General features: G+C 38.8%; 1 protein-coding gene across 1 annotated transcript in view; it reads right to left on the bottom strand.

Moving 5' to 3' along the window:
• Positions 1 to 18,823, bottom strand: part of LOC307156284 (uncharacterized protein) — a gene marked incomplete at its 3' end in the record, with an annotated part of 38,788 nt that extends 19,965 nt beyond the window's left edge. Inside the window, exons 1-7 of the mRNA XM_079867578.1 lie at positions 18,680 to 18,823; positions 15,132 to 15,195; positions 13,055 to 13,269; positions 5,907 to 5,971; positions 5,297 to 5,412; positions 3,859 to 5,096; positions 417 to 481 (exon numbers count right to left, since the gene is read on the bottom strand). Coding sequence (XP_079723704.1) covers positions 417 to 481; positions 3,859 to 5,096; positions 5,297 to 5,412; positions 5,907 to 5,971; positions 13,055 to 13,269; positions 15,132 to 15,195; positions 18,680 to 18,688 — 1,772 coding nt within the window. The 5' untranslated portion in view covers positions 18,689 to 18,823. The remainder of the gene's footprint in view (positions 1 to 416; positions 482 to 3,858; positions 5,097 to 5,296; positions 5,413 to 5,906; positions 5,972 to 13,054; positions 13,270 to 15,131; positions 15,196 to 18,679) is intronic.
• Positions 18,824 to 24,145: the final 5,322 nt, after the last annotated feature.

Genomic DNA, 24,145 nt, shown 5'->3' with positions numbered 1-24,145 from the left:
TTCTCGATAATGGTGGGATCAGATCTCTGTGTGGCGCACATCTTCTGTTATAAAACTCTTTGTTCATACAAAAATATTTCTGAATTATTACAGCATTTGTAATAGAAATGTTTGGAAATCTAAAATTGTTATTTCTAACTTGTCCACTAAAGCTATTTATATATGTATATATATGTATGTGTGTGTGTGTGTATATGTGTGTGTATATATATATATATATATATATATATACACACACACACACACACATACACACATACACACACACACACACAGACACACACACACACACACACACACACACACACACACACACACACACACACACACACACATATATATAGCTGTCCAGACTGTATACATTTTTGTTTTCCAAAAATTAAATGTATTCTTATAATAAGGAAAGAAATACCCACCGGAACGAAATAACTTTCATTTTAACGAAGGAGCTACCGAATGCCCTTTTAAAGATTGGCTCAATCTGTGGAAAACAGTTTCACAATGTCAGGTTCAACATTTAGTAACAAATTTTAACGTCAGTCAAAAACCTACAACATGAAAGACATTTGGTGGTCATTCATTCATTTTTACATGATCTGCAGCACAAAGCTTTGTTTACAAAAGAAATAACAGGTTAGCACTTAAATGTTACATTGCAGCCATGGAAATATTGGGGGAGAATTGGGATTCACGACGAATGAGAGAGCTGTGCGTGAGCCCATAAATTTAAGCTTTGTCCTTTGAATTCTGTTTTGCAATCTGGTCACCCGATTATCAGTGGATTTAACAATATTCCGTTAGTTATTCCATATAGAAAGCTTGAACTCTCTACTTTTAAACAAAACATTTCAAAAAGAAAATAAACCTACTAGGGCTGGACCCGAATATTCGAATATTCGTTCGGTGGGTTGGTATTCGATTTGAAAATGTGATATTCGAATATTCGTTGTTTTTTTTTTTGTTTGTTTTTTTGCACACCTGGGATCCCCCGCGAAACGGTTCTCATTTGCGCTTGAATAAGGCCGGCGACACACTGGCTGCGTGGCGTGAGCGTCTCAGCTGCGTGGAATGTCCGTTTTTATTTCGGCTCCCATGTTAACAGGTTGGAGTTTGCACACTGCCTGCGTGAGACACGCGTCTCAGGCGCGGCTCGAGCCACGCGGAAAACGCATGCATGCTAGAAATAGAACCAGCGTACCAGCAATTGGAGTGTTCTCTGGCTAGAGCGCAGTTTGTGTTTTGGGTTAAGCTGCGTTGCTTTGACATTGTGGAAAATACAATAATAGAAACGAAATGTATTAGCCTTTTTACCCGTTATTATCAATCTAAATTAATCTCGTTTTTAATTTAACTTAATTTTGTTTTTCTTTATTTAAATTTAGTTTTTCTTTCGTTTTTCTTTATTTAAATCTACCCTTTACTGTGTCAGTAATTTGTTAGTCAGAAAAATATTAGACTACCTTAAAAGTATTGCTTAATTTAACAGACCTGTGTGTGTGCGTTTTAAATCACCAGTGCAGTGTCTGTTCTCGGACGCGTTCTCTGCCCGTGTGAGGTGCGCCGCTTCCCGCTCGCGCTGTTCTGTAGTTTACTAAAAGTTTATTCATTCTGAATGTGTCGCGTCTCGCGTGTCCATCTATATTGCACCAAATGCGACACTGCATGCACTCCCTTGTGAAGTCGATTGGATGAACGGTTCTCGAAATAATAAAAATGCAAACGGACATACAGACACATAGAGATTCCTGCCTTTATTAGAGAGAAGAATATGTTCAGCCCCCTCTCTCATCAGCGCGCATAATCGCACAACCTATTCGATATTCTATAATTAAATCAACTAATCGAATATTCAAAAATCGTGACTCATCCCTGCATGGAATCTCTTGTTTCTTTTCCCAAATCTTCACTCACATGTCACCATTTTCTAAGGGGATTATAAAAGATTCTTCCTTGGTTAGCTTTTAATTAGGCCTATTGTATTTGTATCCTTTACTGTGGTAAAGTAGAAAAACGCTGTAGGACAGATAGCCTACATTTTTACTTGCATATCATTATTTTTAACACAGTTTGTGCTTGTTATTATATATGGTAAGGCGCGTCGACTTAAACCGTGTTTCACACGCGCGGGTGATTTTAGTTTCGCAAAGGCAGTGTTGAGAAGAGGAAGAGTTGTTTTAGTCGAGCACATTTGTGAGTCTGCTCAAGCTGTCGCATCCATTTTTTCACATGCAATACAATACGTAACACAAATGCAATAGCATGTCACTCTATAGGCATTTTACAACCATTCCCGCACAAGCGATTTTATATGTTGTCACTTCTTCTTGAGTCTCTCCACCATTGTCCGACTCCAGTTTAAACATAAAAGGCTGAACAGTTTCTGACAATTTAGTGTGTGTCTGCATGAGGTAATCGGAGCTGCTACCTCTTGAAGCTCTACCCTCTGTGCCGGGAGCAGCAGCTCATTTGCATTTAAAGGGACAAACACGAAACAACACATTTTTACTGACCCTCAAAAAGGGACAATTTTAACATGCTGTAAAAATATATCTGTGGGGTATTTTTAGCTAAAACTTCACATACACACTCTTGGGGACATCAAAGACTTATTTTAAACATTGCAAAAAGTGGCATTATACCACCCCTTTAACTTAGGGTGGACTGTATCAACTCTTAGGCCCCGTCCACACTACTGCGTTTTAGTTTAGAAACGGAGAATTAAAACGAATACGATCTCCGTCCACACCAGCTTTTTAGCTGCGTATTAGAATTGATCTCTGTCCACATTAAAATGACTGAAAATGCGGATCACGTGACCATTCACCAACACTGGGCATGCGCGTGCCGGTGTAAACACAATTTCATTGATAAAATGATCCCACCATGCGCTGGTTCTTCCCGGGTTAACCCAAAACCGACGCTCCATGTACGGTCGATGCCGCTGCTGCACACGGGAATGGTCACAGATCGCTCGAATAATAGCTCGGCGCATGTAGGCAGTTATAGCATTGTAAAATGCAGAATTTACTTGCACAACAGCTGCTAGCAAAGATATACGCCATGACTGATGACACCCAATCATAGAGCCGAGTGTGAGCCTCTACTACGTCATCGTTTCTAAAGTCCTCCGTTTTGACCCGTCTTCACTAAAAGACCTCCGGAGATTCAAAACGAAAAACGGGTCAGCAGCGTTTCTAAACTTCTCCGTTTTGGGTCTCCGTTTTTGCCGTTTTAGTCTGGACGGGAGGTGTAAAAATAGCAAAAGGTCTCCGTTTTTAAACAAAAACGCAGTAGTGTGGATGGGGCCTTAGCCATGGCTGCGTTTCCCAAAAGCATCGTAAGCCTAAGCTGATCATAGAACAATTGCATGGATTTCCTTGTATGGATGTACCTGTGTATTTATTAAAAGACTAACTACTACCTTCAGAGTGTTTGTGTGCGTTTACCTAACTCAAATCTTTTATTTTTCGTGACTCAAAAATCGGAATTGTCATCCGTGACTCAAAAACCGCAATATTATCCGAAATGTGAGTTTTGTAATTTTGTCATTTCCAGATTTTGCTTTCACTATTTAATAGTAGTGCAGCGGATCACACCACTATTAAGTAGTGAAAGCAAAATCTGGACTAGAAATTATTAAAATACCAGCAAATTGATACCTACACCTGGAAGCAAATAAAATATAACACTATTTGCACTTAAATCACATACATTACATATGTTGGGTGCAAATAGTTTACACTAATATTTATATTAGGGTTCAAAAATAAAATGCTTAATACATTCAAATGGAAGAATGTTACTATTTAGTTTGCAATGCAAATCACATGTGCCTTAAACATTGATCACACAACTTACCTCTGTTATGATTTTGTTTTCTCTGATTTTAAATGCTTCTGATGATGGATTTGACAGTTCAGGTACAAAAGCTTCATTGCTGGAAAAACTAACTTGAACTGCAGAGGTTAAAGGAGTTGTGACCGTTGCTTCAGTTGGAGAAGTAAATTGTGTTGTTGTGGTTAGAGGGGAAGAAGTCGTAGCTGCAGTGTCTGTAGTTGTAGTGTCCTCTGATGTTTGAGTTGGCTGAGCTGTTGTGGTTTCTGTAGTTGTAGCGTCAGTTGATGTTTGAGTTGGCGGAGCTGTTGTAGTTTCAGTAGTTGTAGCGTCAGTTGATGTTTGAGTTGGCTGAACTGTTGTAGTTTCAGTAGTTGTAGCGTCAGTTGATGTTTGAGTTGGCGGAGCTGTTGTAGTTTCAGTAGTTGTAGCGTCAGTTGATGTTTGAGTTGGCTGAACTGTTGTAGTTTCAGTAGTTGTAGCGTCAGTTGATGTTTGAGTTGGCGGAGCTGTTGTAGTTTCAGTAGTTGTAGCGTCAGTTGATGTTTGAGTTGTCTGAGCTGTTGTAGTTTCAGTAGTTGTAGCGTCAATTGATGTTGGAGTTGACTGAGCTGTTGTAGTTTCAGTAGTTGTAGTGCCCGCTGATGTTTGAGTTGTCTGAGCTGTTGTAGTTTCAGTAGTTGTAGCGTCAGTTGATGTTTGAGTTGTCTGAGCTGTTGTAGTTTCAGTAGTTGTAGCGTCAGTTGATGTTTGAGTTGGCTGAACTGTTGTAGTTTCAGTAGTTGTAGCGTCAGTTGATGTTTGAGTTGGCTGAACTGTTGTAGTTTCAGTAGTTGTAGTGCCCGCTGATGTTTGAGTTGTCTGAGCTGTTGTAGTTTCAGTAGTTGTAGCGTCAGTTGATGTTTGAGTTGGCTGAGCTGTTGTAGTTTCAGTAGTTGTAGAGTCAGTTGATGTTTGAGTTGGCTGAACTGTTGTAGTTTCAGTAGTTGTAGAGTCAGTTGATGTTTGAGTTGGCTGAACTGTTGTAGTTTCAGTAGTTGTAGCGTCAGTTGATGTTTGAGTTGGCTGAACTGTTGTAGTTTCAGTAATTGTAGCGTCAGTTGATGTTTGAGTTGGCTGAGCTGTTGTAGTTTCAGTAGTTGTAGCGTCAGTTGATGTATGAGTTGGCTGAACTGTTGTAGTTTCAGTAGTTGTAGTTTCCGCTGAAGTTTGAGTTGGCTGAACTGTAGGACTGGTTGTAGTGGCTTCGGTAGGACTTATTACTGTTGTGTTTGGATAATTTGTAGAATAAAGTTAAATAAAATACAGTTGAGAGACTATTAATCTTCAGCAAAATCCTTAAAAAATAGTGTATAAACAACAACTACAAACAACTATAGTTTAATAACAATAAAGACTAACATAAAGCATTCCAAACCGTTTTGAATGACATTGCATTGATGATATTGCTTGATTGACTTACCCTCAACACTGGTGATGTTTAGAGTGGTGTTGCCATTTAAAATGGCATTTGATATATTCGTTTCACTGGTTACGGTTCTAAATGTTACATCCATATCTGTGATGATTAATCTAGCACTACAGAACGGACGGGGCAGAGAAAGAGACATTGTCATTTTTTAAAAGTGGTTTTAAAAGTGGTTTTATACAAGTCTGTCAGATGCTGTTGTTAACAAAATATAGGTGATTCAAAAAATATTTGACAGTTGCTGATATCTTTTGCCCTAGTGTACCAGTAGATTTCTAGATTTACAAATTCCTTTTGCAAGTTTTGGAATAATCTTGACATGTTTTGTTTTATAAATAAGGAGCCCAACAACTGATGGTACAGCCCACACTGAGATCTCATCTCACCATCATTGAATCCGTCTGGGATTATGGTGGATCAGATCTCTGTGTGGCGCAAATCTTCTGTTATAAGACTCCTTGTTCATACAAAAACATCACTGAATTATTACAGCATTCGTAATAGAATGTTTGGAAATCTAAAATTGTTATTTCTAACTTGTCCACAATATATATAGAGAGAGCTGTTTAGACTGTAGACATTTTTGTTTTCCAAAAATACCCACCGGAACGAAGTAACTTTCAAGTCAACGAAGGAGTTACCGAATTCCCTTTCAAAGATTGGCTTAATCTGTGGAAAACAGATTCACAATGTCAGGTTCAACATTTAGTTACAAATTTTAACCACAGTTAAAAACCTACAACATGAAAGACATTTGGTGGTCATTCATTCTTTTTTACATGATCTGCCATTATTATTTACAAATTTGAGTGCATATTAACATTTACTGTAGTAGTCTACTCTTTAGTTCTTGTTCAATGGTGTATCTTAAAGTGCACCTGTTATTCTATTTAATGTCTATTTTAGGTTAAAAAAACACATTATTTTCACATAATATACATTGCACATCACCTCATTTCTCAAAGAGTCTGAAAACGGTTTGTTTGAAAATTCAGTCTCTCTAAAGCCCTCCTTTCTGCAAGCCTACCCTGCACTGATTGGTCTGATGGCCCAGTCTGCTGTGATTGGTCTACCGCTTACAGTGGGCATTGGAAACAAAACGCCTATTAGCATATCTGAATTCCAGCTCTTCCTCAGCTCTTGATCACAGTGATACGAACAGTAATGATGGCGTGGATTTTACCGTATCAATCTCATCAAAGGGGATTTGCTTTGTCAGCAGAAAACAGCGTCTTCTCGACACGAACAACACGAACCAAACTCTTTCAGTCTCAGATACACTACAGAGTTTGAAGGCGGGGCTAAGAGACGCTGTTCAGCCAATCAAGACCACAGGCTGGCATTATGCAAATTAGTTACAAACCTACGCGGGTTCAGCAGGAACTGAAACTGAATTACTGACGACTCGTTTCAGTTCAGAATCTAGTCTTTCGTTTAGTAGACAAAAATTCAGTTTATCTGCACTTTGAACTTTGCAGAGCTTTTACCTTCACAAAGAGCTCTATTACACACTGCATGTAAGGCAATACTCGGTTACACTTTATTTTAAGGTGTCATTGTATAAATAAAGTGTTACCAATACTCTAATAAGCATAATAGGGGCACTTTAAATTTGTTTGTACATCTTCTGGAACAAGTATTTCAGTGCTTGGAGGGGATATTTGCACCTATTTTTCTGTTGTTGTTGCTTATTATTAAGTTGGCTTGAGAAAGCCAACTCACTGAAATCCTATTTAAACTTATTAAGTTGGCTTGAGAGAGCCAACTTACTGAAACCCTATTTAAACTTATTATTATTAAGTTGGCTTGAGAGAGCCAACTTACTGAAATCCTATTTAAACTTATTAAGTTGGCTTGAGAGAGCCAACTTACTGAAATCCTATTTAAACTTATTATTATTATTAGTGGTGCTTGCTGAAAGCAAGGCATCACTATTGTTATTGCTCATACTTATTATTAGTGGTGCTTGCTGAAAGCAAGGCATCACTATTGTTATTGCTCATGCTTATTATTCTTATTAGTGGTGCTTGCTGAAAGCAAGGCATCACTAGTGTTCTCTTGCATACTTATTATTAGTGGTGCTTGCTGAAAGCAAGGCATCACTATTGTTATTGCTCATACTTATTATTATTATTCCGCCGAAAGTTTGGCCCGTAACTCCTCCCGCAGCTTTTGTCACAGACCCACAAATGAGGCGTCAAATCGTGCGGATTATTCGGGAATGGTGTGCTATGACTTTTATAAGCGATCGGGGGTACGGTGTTCGCCCCAGGGGCGAAAAAGCGGCCGAAAAATCCCATAAACATTGCGACAAACTTTGACCGCTCGTAGCTCTGAGCGAGGATTTTGCAGAAACGTGTGATTTGCCACATTTGAAGAGGCTGACAGGCTCTGTAAGAACATACCTCACAATGGGGTAAAAGTTGCACCCCTGGGGGGCAGAAGCTGCCCAAAGTTTACCATTGACTTACTATGGTGTAGGACACCATAGCATGTGTTTTTCCTACTATGGTAAATTTGCATAGGGACATTGTATTGAACATAGCCCTGGATCACAGTGTCATAGAGACAAGGGGGCGGGCTCATTTTACTCAGATGACCAATCATTCTCTCAGGATCATTGTGAAGCTATCAAGCCACGCTCTAGCAACAATTTAGAGCACCTTAGCAACAAGTTCCATAGACTTCCATTCAAAGAGATCAAAGGGATATCTCCGGACTGAATTGTCGTAGAAACATGAGGGTGGTTTCATTTGACTCGGGGCAGCAAACAGCCAATCATGAATCACCTCAACACTTCCTAGCCCCTCCCTAGCAACCATTGTCGAGCACCTTAGCAACCAAAATCCTAGAGGGATATCTTCTATTCTGAATGTCACAGAGGCATGGGAGTTGGTTTATATCATTCACACTGACAAGCAGCCTTTGGAGTTTCATCATTGGCAGCTGCCAAGCCACTCCCTAGCAACCAAATAGAGTACCCTAGCAACTATTTAGCAAGACCTATATCTCTGTATCAGAACACTGTATAGAGATGGGGGTTGGTTTATATAATTCATAGTGACAAGAAGCCTTTGGAGTTTCATGATTGGCAGCTGCCAAGCTACTCCCTAGCAACCAAACAGAGTACACTAGCAACCGTTTTGCAAGACCTATATCTCTGCATCAGAACATTGTATAGAGATGGGGGTTGGCTCATTTGTTTCAGTTTGGAAACAGTCTATAAATATCACTATGATAACTGTGTAGCCACACCATAGCAACCGTTTAAAGCCACCTAGCAACCATATTGCAACATATAGAAGCCATATTTCAGCTCCACAACATCGTACAGACATGGTTGTTGGCTTGTATGCAATCTTGTACAACACCCTAGCAACCGAGCGGCGAGTTTTGCCACTGCAAGCACCACTTCACATTTTCTTCAGGAAATGTACATTCTAGTTATTCTTCTACTTCTTATTATTCTGGACAAAAGTTTGGCGCATAATGCGCCCCGCACCATTTGTCTCAGACCCCTGAGTGAGGTGTCAAATCGACCGGCTCATTGAGGAGAGGTGTGCTATGACTTTTCTCAGCGATCGGGTGTACGATGTTCGCACAGTGGACGAAAAAGCGGCCAAAAAAGTCCCATTGACTTTACATTGGGAGTTCTAAAAATATTTGAATCCCGTTCTGCCGTTTTCACACACACAGACTCCAAAGGGCCTGACACCCCTGCATCTCTCCCTCTCTCTCTCCCTCAGAGGATTTATAGACCCTTTTACAGTTGGTAAACATGGTGACGTATTTGTGTGGGCGGGGCTTAGCTGGAGGCAGAAAGATCCCTCTGGCCGCTTCACTGACGCTAGTTTGCAAGTTTTGTTAGCTTGTTTTTTTAACAATGACTGGAGAAAATCCGATTTTGTCTTAATGTGCAAGGTCACCACTGTCCAGGACCGCGATTGTTATTTGCAAAAGTTAATTTTAACGGACGGAACCAGATGACCGTACACGCTCAGTCAATGGACGATCTGAAAGGATTAACGTTAACCTCCGGTTGAGTGGCCTGACTTCTACACCTACCCGATAGAGAAACCGAGGGTAAAGAGAAACTGAGGGCATATATATTTAGATGCCTATAACTATGTGCTGAATGGTCATGTAAAGACTTGTGTGGTACGATCCGCAGTTCTGCCTAGCCAGCGCCAAGAAGACGACAATGTAAAGAGTGACACTACGGTGCAATTTTAATGATATGAATATTTTCTAGAAATAAAAATTCCAGATACAGCATACTCATTTTTCATCGATTCTTGCACCCAACAACACAACAAGATGACATTTAATAATAAAAATAATAATTTAAGCTCCTTATTATGTAGCCGAATCTGTGCTGGTTTGTATTGGCCGCCTCCAGTTTTCCGTTTGTTTTGCCTCCAGCTAGCACCGTGACGTAACTGTGACGTCGGCGCAAAAGGGGTCTATATTATCAAGCAACCAATAAGTAATGGCCTAAAATCTTCATAGCCACACCCTAGCAACCAGTTTCAGCACCCTAGCAACCACTAAGAGCTCCCTAGCAACCACCCTAAACCAATAAATAAGTTAAAAAAAATTTTTTTTACATTTTTTAAAGCAATATCACACTCGTAGCCTTGTGATATTGCTCCATGCTTGTGCATATTCGGCCAAAGGGGCCTGCGGCCTTGTGCCATACTGAAGGCACTCATTATTAAAGATTTTAAGAACTCTATAAAAACTCCATAGTAACCATCTTTGACAACTACCAACCACCTAGTAACACCATAGCAACTACCAAACATACCTTAGCAACCACCCTGAACACCCTAGCAACATCTAGAAACGCTCTAGTAACCACCAAAAATACCATAGCAACCACCCAGAACACCCTAGCAACTGCCTAGCAACCACCCAGAACACCTAGAACACCCTAGCAACTGCCTAGCAACGCCCTAGCATCCACCCAGAATACCATAGCAACTGCCTAGAAACACCATAGCAACCACCCACAACACCCTAGCAACCACCTAGCAACGCCCTAGCAACCACCGAGAATACCCTAGCAACCGCCTAGCAACCACCCAGAACACCTTAGCAACTGCCTAGCAACACCACAGCAACCACCCACAACACCCTAGCAACCACCTAGCATCGCCCTAGCAACCACCAAGAATACCCTAGCAACCACCTAGCAACCACCCAGAACACCTTAGCAACCGCCTAGCAACACCATAGCAACCACCCTAGCAACCATCCAGAATACCCTAGCAACTGCCTAGCAACGCCATAGCAACCCCCAGAATACCCTAGCAACTGCCTAGGAACACCATAGCAACCACCCAAAATACCCTAGCAACTGCCTAGCAACGCCCTAGAACACCCTAACCCTAACCCTGCCTAGCAACGCCCTAGCATCCACCCAGAATACCATAGCAACTGCCTAGCAACACCATAGGAACCACCCAGAACACTCTAGCAACCACCTAGCAACGCCCTAGCAACCACCAAGAATACCCTAGCAACCGCCTAGCAACCACCCAGAACACCCTAGCAACCACCTAGCAACGCCCTAGAAACCACCTAGAATACCCTAGCAACCGCCTAGCAACCACCCAGAACACCCTAGCAACCACCAAGAATACCCTAGCAACCGCCTAGCAACCACCCAGAACACCTTAGCAACTGCCTAGCAACCGCCTAGCAACCACCCAGAACACCTTAGCAACTGCCTATCAACCGCCTAGCAACCACCCAGAATACCATAGCAACTGCCTAACAACACCATAGCAACCACCCATAACACCCTAGTAACCACCTAGCAACGCCCTAGCAACCACCCAGAACACCCTAGCAACCACCTGAACAACATGAATACGCCATATCTCAGCACCAGAACATCGTACAGACATTTTTGTTGGCTCGTATGCAATCATGTACCACACTCTAGCAACCGAGTTGCGAGTTTTGCAACTGCAAGCACCACTCACATTTTCTTCAGGAAATGTACATTCTAGTTTCTGTTGTTATTGTTATTTATTCACTTATTTTTTCAGCTCATAACTTTTGAACCATTTGGTGTAGGAATTTAGTTTTTTCCCCTCTGTATCCTTGTTTAATAGACCACCCGAGTGACCAGTGAGGGGTTTTTAATTGTCAATGTATTTATGACTTAAGTCTTTCACAATTAATTTAAAGGGGTGGTTGATTATGATTTCACTGATTTTTAATGTTCCCCCAGGGGAATGGTTTCTTCTCCCACAGACGGTTCAGCTGATATGGAGCATCTTCGGCGAGGCAGAGGTCGACCTCTTCGTTTCAGAAGACAACGCTCGTTGCCAAATATTTTTCACAAAAAGTAGGGACGCGCTTGCCCACGACTGGCCGAGCTGCCCGCTGTATGCATTCCCTCCAGTCACAATGCTACCACAGGTCATCGAACGGATCAGGGAGAGCAAGTGTGCAGTGCTACTAATAGTCCCTCTCTGGAAGACCCAGTTATGGTTCTCCGAGTTGGCACAGCAGCTGGAAACAGCCCCATGGCCGATACCGCTGAGGAGAGATCTCCTCACGCAGACAAACAGGAAAATCTGTCATCACTGTCCCGACTTGTGGGCCCTTCATGTATGGCCCCTCAATGGGTACCTGGGTGTCCCCCGGAAAGGGTGCTAAAAACTATTACTGAAGCAAGAGCGCCTTCGACTAGGCGCCTCTATGCTCAGAAATGGGTGTTATTCTCTGGCTGGTGTGCAGCACAGAGCCTGGACCCCTACTCGTGCGAAGTATCAAGTGTACTCGCCTTCTTGCAAGAGCTCTTGGATGCGGGTCGCACCCCCTCCACGCTCAAAGTGTATATGGCAGCCATAACAGCATCTCACGCTCTTGTGGCCGGACAATCACTAGGAAGAAACAACCTCGTTGTGCGCTTCCTTAAAGGGGCAAGGAGGCCAAACCCTCTGCACCCCCTCTCTGTGCCTATCTGGGACCTCTCTACAGTCCTGGAAGCATTGAAAGGTGCCACCTTCGACCTGAAGCATCTTTCGCTCAGAAACCGCTCTCTTACTGGCGCTCACTTCAGTCAAGAGAGTGGGCGATTTGCAAGCGCTATCAGTAAGTGCTTCTTGCCTTGAGTTTGGGCCTAACGACTCCAGAGTCGTCCTTAAGCCAAGGCATGGTTATGGTCCTAAAGTGCTCTCCACTCCGTTCGACTTAGGACGAAAGAGACGCGAATTTACTCTGTCCCGTCTGGGCTCTCAGAGTTTATCTGGAGCATTCTGCCTCATTCAGACAGTCGGAACAGCTCTTTGTATGCTTTGGCAGCCGCACCAAGGTGCTCGCCGTCACAAAGCAGAGATTATCACACTGGATAGTGGACCCTAACGTGCTGACTTATGAGTCTAAGGGCCTTCATTGCTCCTTAGGCGTCAGAGCTCATTTCACGAGAGGTATGGCCTCGTCATGGGCTTGTTAAACTCTTTACAATTATTTGTGGATCTTAATTTATTTATGTAAAGTAAAATCTGGACAGGAAATGATTAAAATAACAGCAAATTGATATTTCCACCTGAACGCAAATAAAATAGAACACTATTTGCACTTAAATAACGTGCATATGTTGGGTGCAAATAGTTTACACTAATATTTATATTAGGGTTCAAAAATAAAATGCTTAATACTTTAAAATGGAAGAATGTTACTATTTAGTTTGCAGTGCAAATTGAATGTGCCTTAAACATTGATCACACAACTTACCTCTTTTATGACATTGTTTTCTCTGTTTTTAAATGCTTCTGATGATGAATCTGAAAATACAAAATCTTCATTGCTGGAAAACCTAACTAGAACTGTAGAGGGTAAAGGAGTTGTGACCGTTGTTTCAGTTGTAGAAGTAAGTTGTGTTGGGGTGTCAGTAGTTGTAGTGTCCGCTGATGTTGGAGTTGTAGTTTCAGCAGTGGTACTACAATATACTGTTGTTAAAAATATCAAAGTAAAAATCAAAGTAACAGTCATCATGGAGCAAATGTCACACTTAAATAAGTAATATGTTAAAGGTGCTCTAAGCGATGTTGGGTAACGTCACTTCTTGTTGACGTTCAAAGTATTGTCAAACAAAATGGAGGCTAGCTCAACCCTCCCTCCTCCTCATTCCGTCCCCTCCCCTCCTCCCTTCCGTGCTTCCTGAAACAGTCATGAACGAGTCGAAGGCTTTTCTGATGTAAATTCGGGACTTTGCGCGTTACTTCTCCTTTTCCCTATTCTCTGCTATTTGTTCATCGAAACGTCGTCTCTTTGGTCGTGTGTCGGCCATATCAAAATTCTCCCCCAGGGTTTTTCCTGGGTCGAAAATGGTCTTTGGTGGTGGCTGACAGACACTGTCATCTTTTTTTTTGCCCTTTTTATTAAAAAAAGCTGTGATTTTACCTCTGGATTTCATAGCTTTGTAAGATAAAATCCTTCTTTGCTAGACCTGATAATTATTTTGGTATAATCATATTAATATAAAAAAGTAGAATAAAAAAGTAGCATTAAAAATCTTGCTAAGCACTCTTACTAAAAGAAAAAAAAAATGGGGTAAGCACACTTACATTCTCAATAACTAACTAGGCTATGAACTAACCATGAGCAATACATTTGGTACTATATTTATTAATCAGCTGTTCATTGTTTGTGCATGTTATTTCACAGTGCATTAACTGTTAAAGGAGAACTCCGGTCAATTTTAACATTGAGCTCATTTTTTTGTAAATTTGGAGTGCTGTCAATACAGAGAACAACGACAAAAATCTACAGTAGTCGATTGTCGAGTTCACGCGCATAGGTTTAGTTCGTACGATCATGCGCCCGAACTCGACAATCGACTACTATGGACTTCAGCCGAAAACAGGAAGAAAACACAGGTATGAGCGCTGGCTGAATTAACATCACTTTTATTCATATCTTGCACATCTACTGCAGTCAGATTCACCGTGTTCACTCTGAAGGAATCACTCACATTTTCTGTGCACTTGTAATGACACATCAAGGATGTTAAGAGGCTAAAAGCAGGTTTAAAACTTGGCCCATTGAATCAACAGGGTGCAAATTTTAAAAAGAGGATAACACGGTGTAGGCAACACCGATTTTTGTCTTTGTTCTCTGTATTGACAGCACTCCAAATTTACAAAAAAATGTTCTCCTTTAACAAATACAACCTTTGATTTCAATAATGTAGGCTTTTAGTAGACTAGCCTAAATGTTGAAATTAACATTAACAATGCTTTAGAAGTGCAGTTTATTAAAAGTAAATTTGAACTAATGTAGTTAGTTAGAGTTTAAAAAATGGAACATTATTGAAATGTGTTACCGATTAGTTATACACCAATTCAGACGTCTCGTGAGTTCAGTGTTGGACAGTTGTTTTAACCATTCATTAAAATGAATCGGTTCACAGGAATCATTAGTTCGCGAATTGGACGTGTCATTATGGCACGCGTTGTGTGATTATTTCGACAGTTTAGGACATCGCACAAAATGTGTGTCAACACAGAAAATATTTCATCACTGGATAGGTTTTTTCATTTATTGAAATTGTGGTTTATGTCAGCTGAATGTGCGGAACACTTTTCAGAGAAGATAGGGCAACGTTTTGTTTAGCACAATTCACACCCCGCGGTAATTCAGGAGAAAAAATCTCTGAATGCGCCACGTGAAACTTTGGTCTTCCGACCTTTTACTATCATGTCAATTGATTTTGATTAATATGTTTCAGCCTAAAATGTTTCAGCCTAAAAAACGCGTGACATCGCTTAGAGCACCTTTAAATAAAGAATTTTCATGATAACTTACGGACCTAAACTCAGCACTGTAATGATCAGTGCTTTTCTACTCATCTTGGTAGCTGTCAAATAGTTCACCTATAAACACATACATAAGATCAGAAAATACATAAGTAAAGGCATCTTGAGATCATTTTGACATGTCATTTACAGTGAAAAAACTAAAAAACTTATGAATACAAACACCCTCTTTCCAGCACAGGAACCCGTGATGACTCCTTTTTTGTCTGTATATCAAAAATGATTTATCATTTTGTACAGTGCACATTAAGATGAAAGTAGTTATCATAAATAACAAGAAAACAAGGGAAGAAATGCAGTTCTATTTAGAAGTTTGAAGTCAATAAGATTTTAAATGGTTTTGAAAGAAGCCTCTTCTGCTCACCAAGGCTGCCTTTTAGGGCTGCAAGATATCATTTCAGCATCAACATTGCAATGTGTAATATCACCACAAGGTGGCAGTATCACAGTATCTCCACAAGGTGGCAGTATCACAGTATCACCACAAGGTGGCAGTATCACAGTATCACCACAAGGTGGCAGTATCACAGTATCACCACAAGGTGGCAGTATCACAGTATCACCACAAGGTGGCAGCAATAGGTTTAAGTCCAGGTGTAGCGGTAAACCGTGAGTGAGTGAGTGACCATTAACCCTCAGACGGTCTTTGTTTCGGAGTCACATCCTGGGCCTTCCCGGTCAGAAGTGACCGGATGCCTAAAAATGAAACTTCCTCCATCCCAGTAAAACCAATGCAATTTATTTTTGTTCTATAATATTTATTCTTTTTAATTTTGTATTTTGAGATCATTTTATTGAATTTATTAATATTTATGCAATATTTATGGTCTATTTTTGCCATTGAAATTAATAAAAAAAATTATATAAATATATGTATTTTTTTATTTTTTATTTATGCAGTATTTTAGTTTAATATAGAGTCTAGGCCTTCAAAAAAAATGTTTGAAGCAGATTAGCACCATCTGGTGAGAGTATGGAGAGAAAGCGTAGAAGCATGGTGTAACCACTAGATGGCATCTACAGTTCTCTATGGAGAGGCATGTGAATTCCCCAGCTGTTTATGGATACATTTACTTTTTTTTTTTTTTGTACAGAATTTGTAACAAAAAATGCAATTCATTCAATTATAATACTTTTTGTAAAATATTTTTTTTTTTTTTTTTTTTTTTTTTAAATTTCCCATTCATTTTCTATGGGGGTCATTTTTGACCGAAGACCACAAGTGTGACTATTTTTTTTACGACCACTTAGCATGCTCGAATCATGACCTCAATTTTTTTGTGTGTGCACATACAAGTCACCAAGTTTCGTAACATTCCAATGAAGCTGTGATTTTTAAAAATTCAAAACAGATTTTTTGTAATCAAAATTTATTGGTGTTTATGTGTATAAAAGTGTGTGTGTATGTGTGTGTGTGTGTGGGTGGGTGTGTCTTTTTTGTACTCTTGATGTTGTAGAGTGTCACCCCTTTACAGCGGTGTACTTTTTTTTAGGATTGAGGCCGATTTGTAGATTGTACACACAAAAATTCGGAGAAATTGGGGTTTTTTTGTCAATTTCCCATTCATTTCCTATGGGTCGGTCATTTTTGACTGAAGACCAAAATCGTCACTATTTTTTTTACGACCACTTAGCATGCTCGGATCATGACCTCAATTTTTTTTTTTATTCACATACCTAATGCCATAAAAGTCACCAAGTTTCATAACATTCCGATGAAGCTGTGATTTTTAGAAATTCAAAACAGAAAATGTTTCGGTCAGAAATGACCGAGGACCGTCTGAGGGTTAAAGGTTCAGACATGGCTTTTTATCAGGAATTTGGGATACCACCATTGCCACATTAAAGAAAGAAAGTAGATAAGAAGGGCCGTCGATTTTATGAGCACTGGAAATCTGATCATTTTTCACTGGGAGTCATAATAATTGCATTTGTATAAATTGCTAAGAGACAGTCTCCGTTATGAAAGAATATGATGTGAAGAGGCTTAACAGCGAACGTGAGCTTAAACAGTTGTTCCTTACTGAAATCCTAGTGAAGCGTCTTCTTGAACAGGAAAATATGTTACTTAATTGTTTATAAAGCCTGATGGAGTTATGCTAAGTGCCTGTAAGTGTAACTAAAGGAAAATAGTGCTTTTGTTTGGGAATAATTGCATATTTCATCAATATTTACTTGTAAAAATACTGTTGATTATAATATAAATTGATAGTGCAGCTGAATATTGAATATATACAATTGTAATGTACTTTCCCATATGAAACTTCTCAAGTTAATTGAACATTGCTTTATTATTGGTTAATTTATACATTGAACAATGTTTTAGTCTGTGACAGTTTGACTGTAATCTAACAGTAAAGAATATTGAACTTAATATTGAATCTGGCACCTCTTGGATCAACATGAACAATTATAATGTGTATCATTATATTGGATCTGTGCATGAAGTCTTAAAGTGACAGCAGCCTATAAATACCATTAATGTTAATCAAACAACAAAAGACAAAGAGAAAATCACTTTTGTAGCTTTAACAAAGATTAATTTATATTACATTTATACAGTGAAGACTATGCCGTGTTATTTTACATTTGATTATACATTTTCTGTCCCTAAATACTGTTAGGCTTACCTGAAAAACATAAAGCACAAGTTTATTTCATTTGTATCTTTGTTTCACTGTATTTATCTACGCTTGGAATTTGTTTATTATTTTCTATGCAGATTAACTCCACTACAACATCAATAGGCCTAATCTTTCTAGAATTATTACTTATTTTCAAATCGAGCTTTTCAAGTAATCTGGTGAAATTGTTTTCATATCGCAATATATATCGCAGAAAAACAAAATATCGCAATATCATTTTTTTTTTCTTCCAATATCGTGCAGCCCTACTGCATTTATTTAAAAATACAATAAAACAGTCAAATATTATTACAGTTTTAAACAGCTGTTTTCTATGTGAATATATAGTAAAGTGTAATTTATTCCTGTGATCAAAGCTGAATGTTCAGCATCATTACTCCAGTCTTCAGTGTCACATGATCCTTCAGAAATCACTCTAATATGAGGATTTGATGCTCAAGAAACATTATGATTATTATCAATGTTGAAAACAATATTATTTCTGTAAAAACTGTCACTTAATAGCATTCTTTAAAATTGCACAATTGCCTTTCTTTAAAAAAATAAAATAAATAATTAATTCCAATCCCAAACTTTTGACCTGTAATGTAGATTAAGAACAAAATTATGAAATTGTCTTTAATGTCTGGAGAAATTTATGAAAATCACTCCAACTGCATCTTCAAATTGAGACAATTTTAAAATATTTTTACTTAAATTAATCGCTTATTATAGTCGCTGTCGAAGTGTCAGCCATTTCTTACAATGTGCATGGAGTATAAAGTCTGAATCTGTTATAACTCTTATATGATACACAACAACAAAACAAAAAAAAATTAAGAAATATTGTATGGTTAATTATGATTATGAGTATAAATAATTATGGTTATAGTAATATTGAACTCAGTCAAACTCACCCAAACCATTGCTTATCTGAATGTAATATCCTACACACAGGTTAAGCTGTAAGTCCCTTGATAAACTTGTTCATGCTCTCCTCAAAGTCCCTGTTTTTATTAGCTTCGAGTCAAATGACAAACCACATAGTTGTCACTCTGAGTGGTTCATTTACTATTACATTCGATCTTTAACCAAACTAGAAATACCTACAACAATGCATTCCTCCCTAAGCATTCAGTGTTATGTAAATATCCCATTGAAAGGTAAGCGAGAAGGCGTGTGTTCGTGGTTGAGTTTTTTGCAGGTGTTTTAGTTCAAACGATTAAACCTATAAAACAGACAAAATAATTTTGTAGGCTGCTTTATCACTTGTAAAGTGCAGTGTATATTACGTTTGTTGATCATTTGTTTATTTATTTATTTATTTCCTATGTAGAACACATTGGACCTCATTGGCTTTTATTGTATGGATGAATAAACATTGACCATGCACAATATGAGAGTTTGAAATTAGGGTGAGTAGATGATGGCAGAAATAAATAAAAAATAATTATCCCTCATTAGGGCGGAATGAAAGGTTGTGATAAGAAGAAGAAGAAGAAGAAGAAGAAGAAGAAGAAGAAGAAGAAATACATTTTATAGTCCCAGAGGGAAATTTGTTTTGGACTCAAGGTGCATTTACATTGACAATACATTGGATCATAAACAACAAATACAATAAAAACATAAATCCCTAACCTTAAAAAACTTTTACTCATAGATTAACATTTTAATTTAACAAGCGATTATACCAAACAATTACAATTCATTCTCTGTGTGCAGTGTGGATCCGCTAAAACTGTACAGAATGTGCTTTTCTCATGAGAAAAAGATTTCATAGGGCATTTATTCATTCATTAAAGTAGTGGATGCTTTTATCCAAAGCAACTTACAAATGAGGAAAATCACAAACAATTTGCCAACAATATTCATACTAATCTTTAAAGTATAAACAAGATTCCACTGAAAAAATTTACTTGTACATTTCACAGCTAATAAACTAAGTAAAGTAATTACTAAATTAAGTAAATTTAACTGATAATTACAAAGAAACTGCAAATAACACAATAAATTAAATGGGAAAGACTGAATTAGTATTTTCTTGTAAAACACACTCCAGTTATCCGTTTTATTCACAACTTTGAAAAGGTATATTGAAATGTAGAAAAGAGAAATGTTTTGTGTTGCATGACAGGTTTTAACATAAAACGGTATCACTATAACCCTAAGACAGTGCTGTAGATAATTATATTAAACATATTTCTACATATGATACATATTGTATTATATTTGATATTTTGTTGAAATGGAAGTTAGTCTTCATGCAACATTGAAACGGTTCTTCAAAATGTGTTTCCTGTTTCACTTGTTTTTGTTTCGGTCTTTGCGTGTTTGTTTGTTTGTTGGGTTGTTATAAGCACTTAGTCATATGATCTGACATAGATACATTAAAATAACTGGAATAACTGGAATAGTCTTCCTGTGCGTTCAGTTGCCACTGAAACATCTCAGCTAGTTCATGCTTATATGGTCAATCTCTTTCTGGTAACAGTTCGCAGAGAGTTTCTGTTCAAAGAGCACAATAGAAGCTCTCTGAATTGCACACTTCACCTTTAAGTAGTTTTGTGTGACTGTTTCATGGTCTTAGCACTGTGGTCATGATTGTGACTTGATTTACTAGAGGGTAATTGAAGGTAATAGTTTTAAACATGGGTTCTTGGTGTGTGTTATCAACACTTCTTTCTCTGGTGATGTCGTTTTGTGAGTTTGTGAGATCTGTTGGTATTGAAGACATGTGGTTTGACAAGGTGCCTGTGATTGTAGCTGCTTCCGATTCGGGATCGTTTAGCCCTGGTTGAATGGATAAACCCAAAGGAGAATCTCGGTGTTCATAAGCTAATGTGGTGGTCACAGGTTCAGGAGAAGAGATTGAGTCATTGCTTTCCTGAGTGGTTGGCATGGAATCAGGTGTCACTGCTTGTCTTGAAACTGTTCCCTGTAAAGAATATGAAAATGGTTGAATGTGACTAACTTACCACATATTGTAGGGTAAAAAAAGGTTTAACACGCTTTGTATTAGGGCTGGGAAATAAAACAATAACGATAATTATCACATACATTTTTCCCTCAATATATTTTTCCAATGAAAAGCGAAGACGATTAATGTCTCGGTGATTTAAACTAGTTTAAAGCCAGATGAAACGGCTCTGACAAACACTGTTTGCAACGATACAGTCAGAAGGCTTTTTAGTCAACAAATCACCATCATTTACAATGGATATTAATATGGAATTGTATTATATTATTAATGTAGACATGTATTAAATGTATTAAAGGAGTAATTTAAAATAATTGCAGTATTGTTTGTGATTAAGCTATGGGCATTTATACTAAATATATTAAGGGTGTGTGGTCTATTGAGCTCTGCGTGGACTAACATTAACACTACGGGCCCTATTTTAACGTTCTGAAACGCAAGTATCAAGCGCGAAATGCAAGTAACTTTGTGTGCGGGTCTCGGGATAAATGACTCTTGCGCCCGACGCAAATCTAAAATGTGTTGGTCTGAAGTAGCTTCATTACTCATAGGTGTGGTTTGGGCGTAACGTGAAATAAACCAATCAGAGCATCATCTCACATTCCCTTTAAGAGCAGGCGCGCTTGTTCCATGGCGGATTGCTATTATAATGGCGGATTTGCCAGGAGCGGTTCACAGCCGAGGAGACCGACGTTCTCATCAGGGCCGTAAAACACAGAGAAGTGACGTTGGGGATGGAGAAACACATCCAAATTAGCTTCGGTTAAACAGGCGTATAATAATTTGGGTAAATGTGTAAGCTAGATTTATGCCTATTTTTCCACATCTTCATGGACACCACAATGATTTCCCTCGTGTGGAATATTTTGTATGGTTTGCAAAAATGAGAACTGCTGCTTCTGTGTAGATGAGAGAAGCAAAGTGCATGCACGTTGTGCACACGCTACATTATGGCCAAGCATGCGCCCTTAAAACAGCATCTGAATAACATGCGCCACTGACTTTAGACGAGGTTTCTCCTGGTCAGTGGAGGAATTGTTTTCTGAAACTGCAAAATAGCACCAGGGAACGTTTGCGCCGGAACACGCCTCCTCTTTTCGCTGAACCGCCCCCAAGAGCGCAAGTTCATTCCCTGATTTACCGACGTGCGTCTGTGGAGGGAAAAGTCCGCTGTGCGTCGGGTGAGAAATAAGAATGATATATGCGTCGCTGTACAAAGTCAATTGCGCTGGGTGCAAGACTGGGTTTGATGTGTACAATAAAGCTTACATGATAATATGTTGGTAATACGTATATGTCTGTCATTTATTTATCTGCCAAACAACTGTAACTTTCTTTAAATCTGTGCGTTATGGAGGGTTTAGGGTAAGCGGATCCACAGCATGTTGATGTATCATCATCAATGTCCCACGTTATCATTGTTTTGCTGGCTTATGGGGGATTATGCTCGCCCATGAGGAAAAATGTGTGAAATTTGTTTTTGAACATATCACCAAGACCTACATTATATGTAATTTTAGTGTAAAATATATAGTTTACGGTGAAAATTATTAAAAGGACATTCCCAGATGTCCCTGCTGGATGCATCATGTGATTTATATTTTATTTTTATTTATTTATTTGTATTTTTATTTCATTAGTATTGCACATTAGGATGTTTTTTTTATTTATTTACATTTTTCTGGTGTTTAGTTAATGTTTATTGCATTATTTTAGTGTCGTGTGTTACTCTGATGGTGTTTTGTCTTTGTGTGTGTTGTTGCCATGTAACTTTCTATTTTACAACCTGTATTACAATTCCAAAAAAATATGATGCTCTGTCACACACCTCAAACAAGTACAGTAAGTGGTGTGCTTGTGTAGATAACAGTACCTGAGTTTGCATATGTTTAGTAACCAGCACATGCATTGTTGATGTTCCCTGTAGAGTTGATGTTCTGAAACCAGTTACAGATGTTTGTGAGAGCTCTCGGATGCTGAGTTCAGTCGTAGGAGGAGTTGTGTTTGTTGGCGTTGTTTCCATTATAGATGTAAGTTGTGTTGTCGTTGCTGTAAGAGGCGCAGTAGTTGTAGATGTATGTTCTGTTGTAGATGTTGAAGGAGTTGTGGTCATGTCTTCAGATGTAGATGTAAGTTGTGTTGTTGTTGCTGTAAGATGGGCAGTAGTTGTAGATGTATGTTTTGTTGTAGATGTTGAAGGAGTTGTGGTCATGTCTTCAGATGTAGATGTAAGTTGTGTTGTTGTTGCTGTAAGATGGGCAGTAGTTGTAGATGTATGTCCTGTTGTAGATGTTGAAGGAGTTGTGGTCATGTCTTCAGATGTAGATGTAAGTTGTGTTGTTGTTGCTGTAAGAGGGGCCGTAGTTGTAGATGTATGTTCTTTTGTAGATGTTGAAGGAGTTGTGGTCATGTCTTCAGATGTAGATGTAAGTTGTGTTGTTGTTGCTGTAAGATGGGCAGTAGTTGTAGCTGTATGTTCTGTTGTAGATGTTGAAGGAGTTGTGGTCATGTCTTCAGATGTAGATGTAAGTTGTGTTGTTGTTGCTGTAAGAGGGGCAGTAGTTGTAGCTGTATGTTCTGTTGTAGATGTTGAAGGAGTTGTGGTCATGTCTTCAGATGTAGATGTAAGTTGTGTTGTTGTTGCTGTAAGAGGGGCCGTAGTTGTAGATGTATGTTTTGTTGTAGATGTTGAAGGAGTTGTGGTCATGTCTTCAGATGTAGATGTAAGTTGTGTTGTTGTTGCTGTAAGATGGGCAGTAGTTGTAGATGTATGTTTTGTTGTAGATGTTGAAGGAGTTGTGGTCATGTCTTCAGATATAGATGTAAGTTGTGTTGTTGTTGCTGTAACAGGGGCAGTAGTTGTAGCTTTATGTTCTTTTGTAGATGTTGAAGGAGTTGTGGTCATGTCTTCAGATGTAGATGTAAGTTGTGTTGTTGTTGCTGTAAGAGGGGCCGTAGTTGTAGCTGTATGTTCTGTTGTAGATGTTGAAGGAGTTGTGGTCATGTCTTCAGATATAGATGTAAGTTGTGTTGTTGTTGCTGTAACAGGGGCAGTAGTTGTAGCTTTATGTTCTTTTGTAGATGTTGAAGGAGTTGTGGTCATGTCTTCAGATGTAGATGTAAGTTGTGTTGTTGTTGCTGTAAGAGGGGCAGTAGTTGTAGATGTATGTTTTGTTGTAGATGTTGAAGGAGTTGTGGTCATGTCTTCAGATATAGATGTAAGTTGTGTTGTTGTTGCTGTAACAGGGGCAGTAGTTGTAGCTTTATGTTCTTTTGTAGATGTTGAAGGAGTTGTGGTCATGTCTTCAGATATAGATGTAAGTTGTGTTGTTGTTGCTGTAAGAGGGGCAGTAGTTGTAGATGTATGTTCTGTTGTAGATGTTGAAGGAGTTGTGGTCATGTCTTC

This window comes from Squalius cephalus (assembly GCF_949319135.1).
Source record: "Squalius cephalus genome assembly, chromosome: 3".
NCBI lineage: Eukaryota > Metazoa > Chordata > Actinopteri > Cypriniformes > Leuciscidae > Squalius > Squalius cephalus.
Note: the sequence above shows the minus strand (reverse complement) of the source record. Positions and strands in the feature narration are given on the sequence as shown.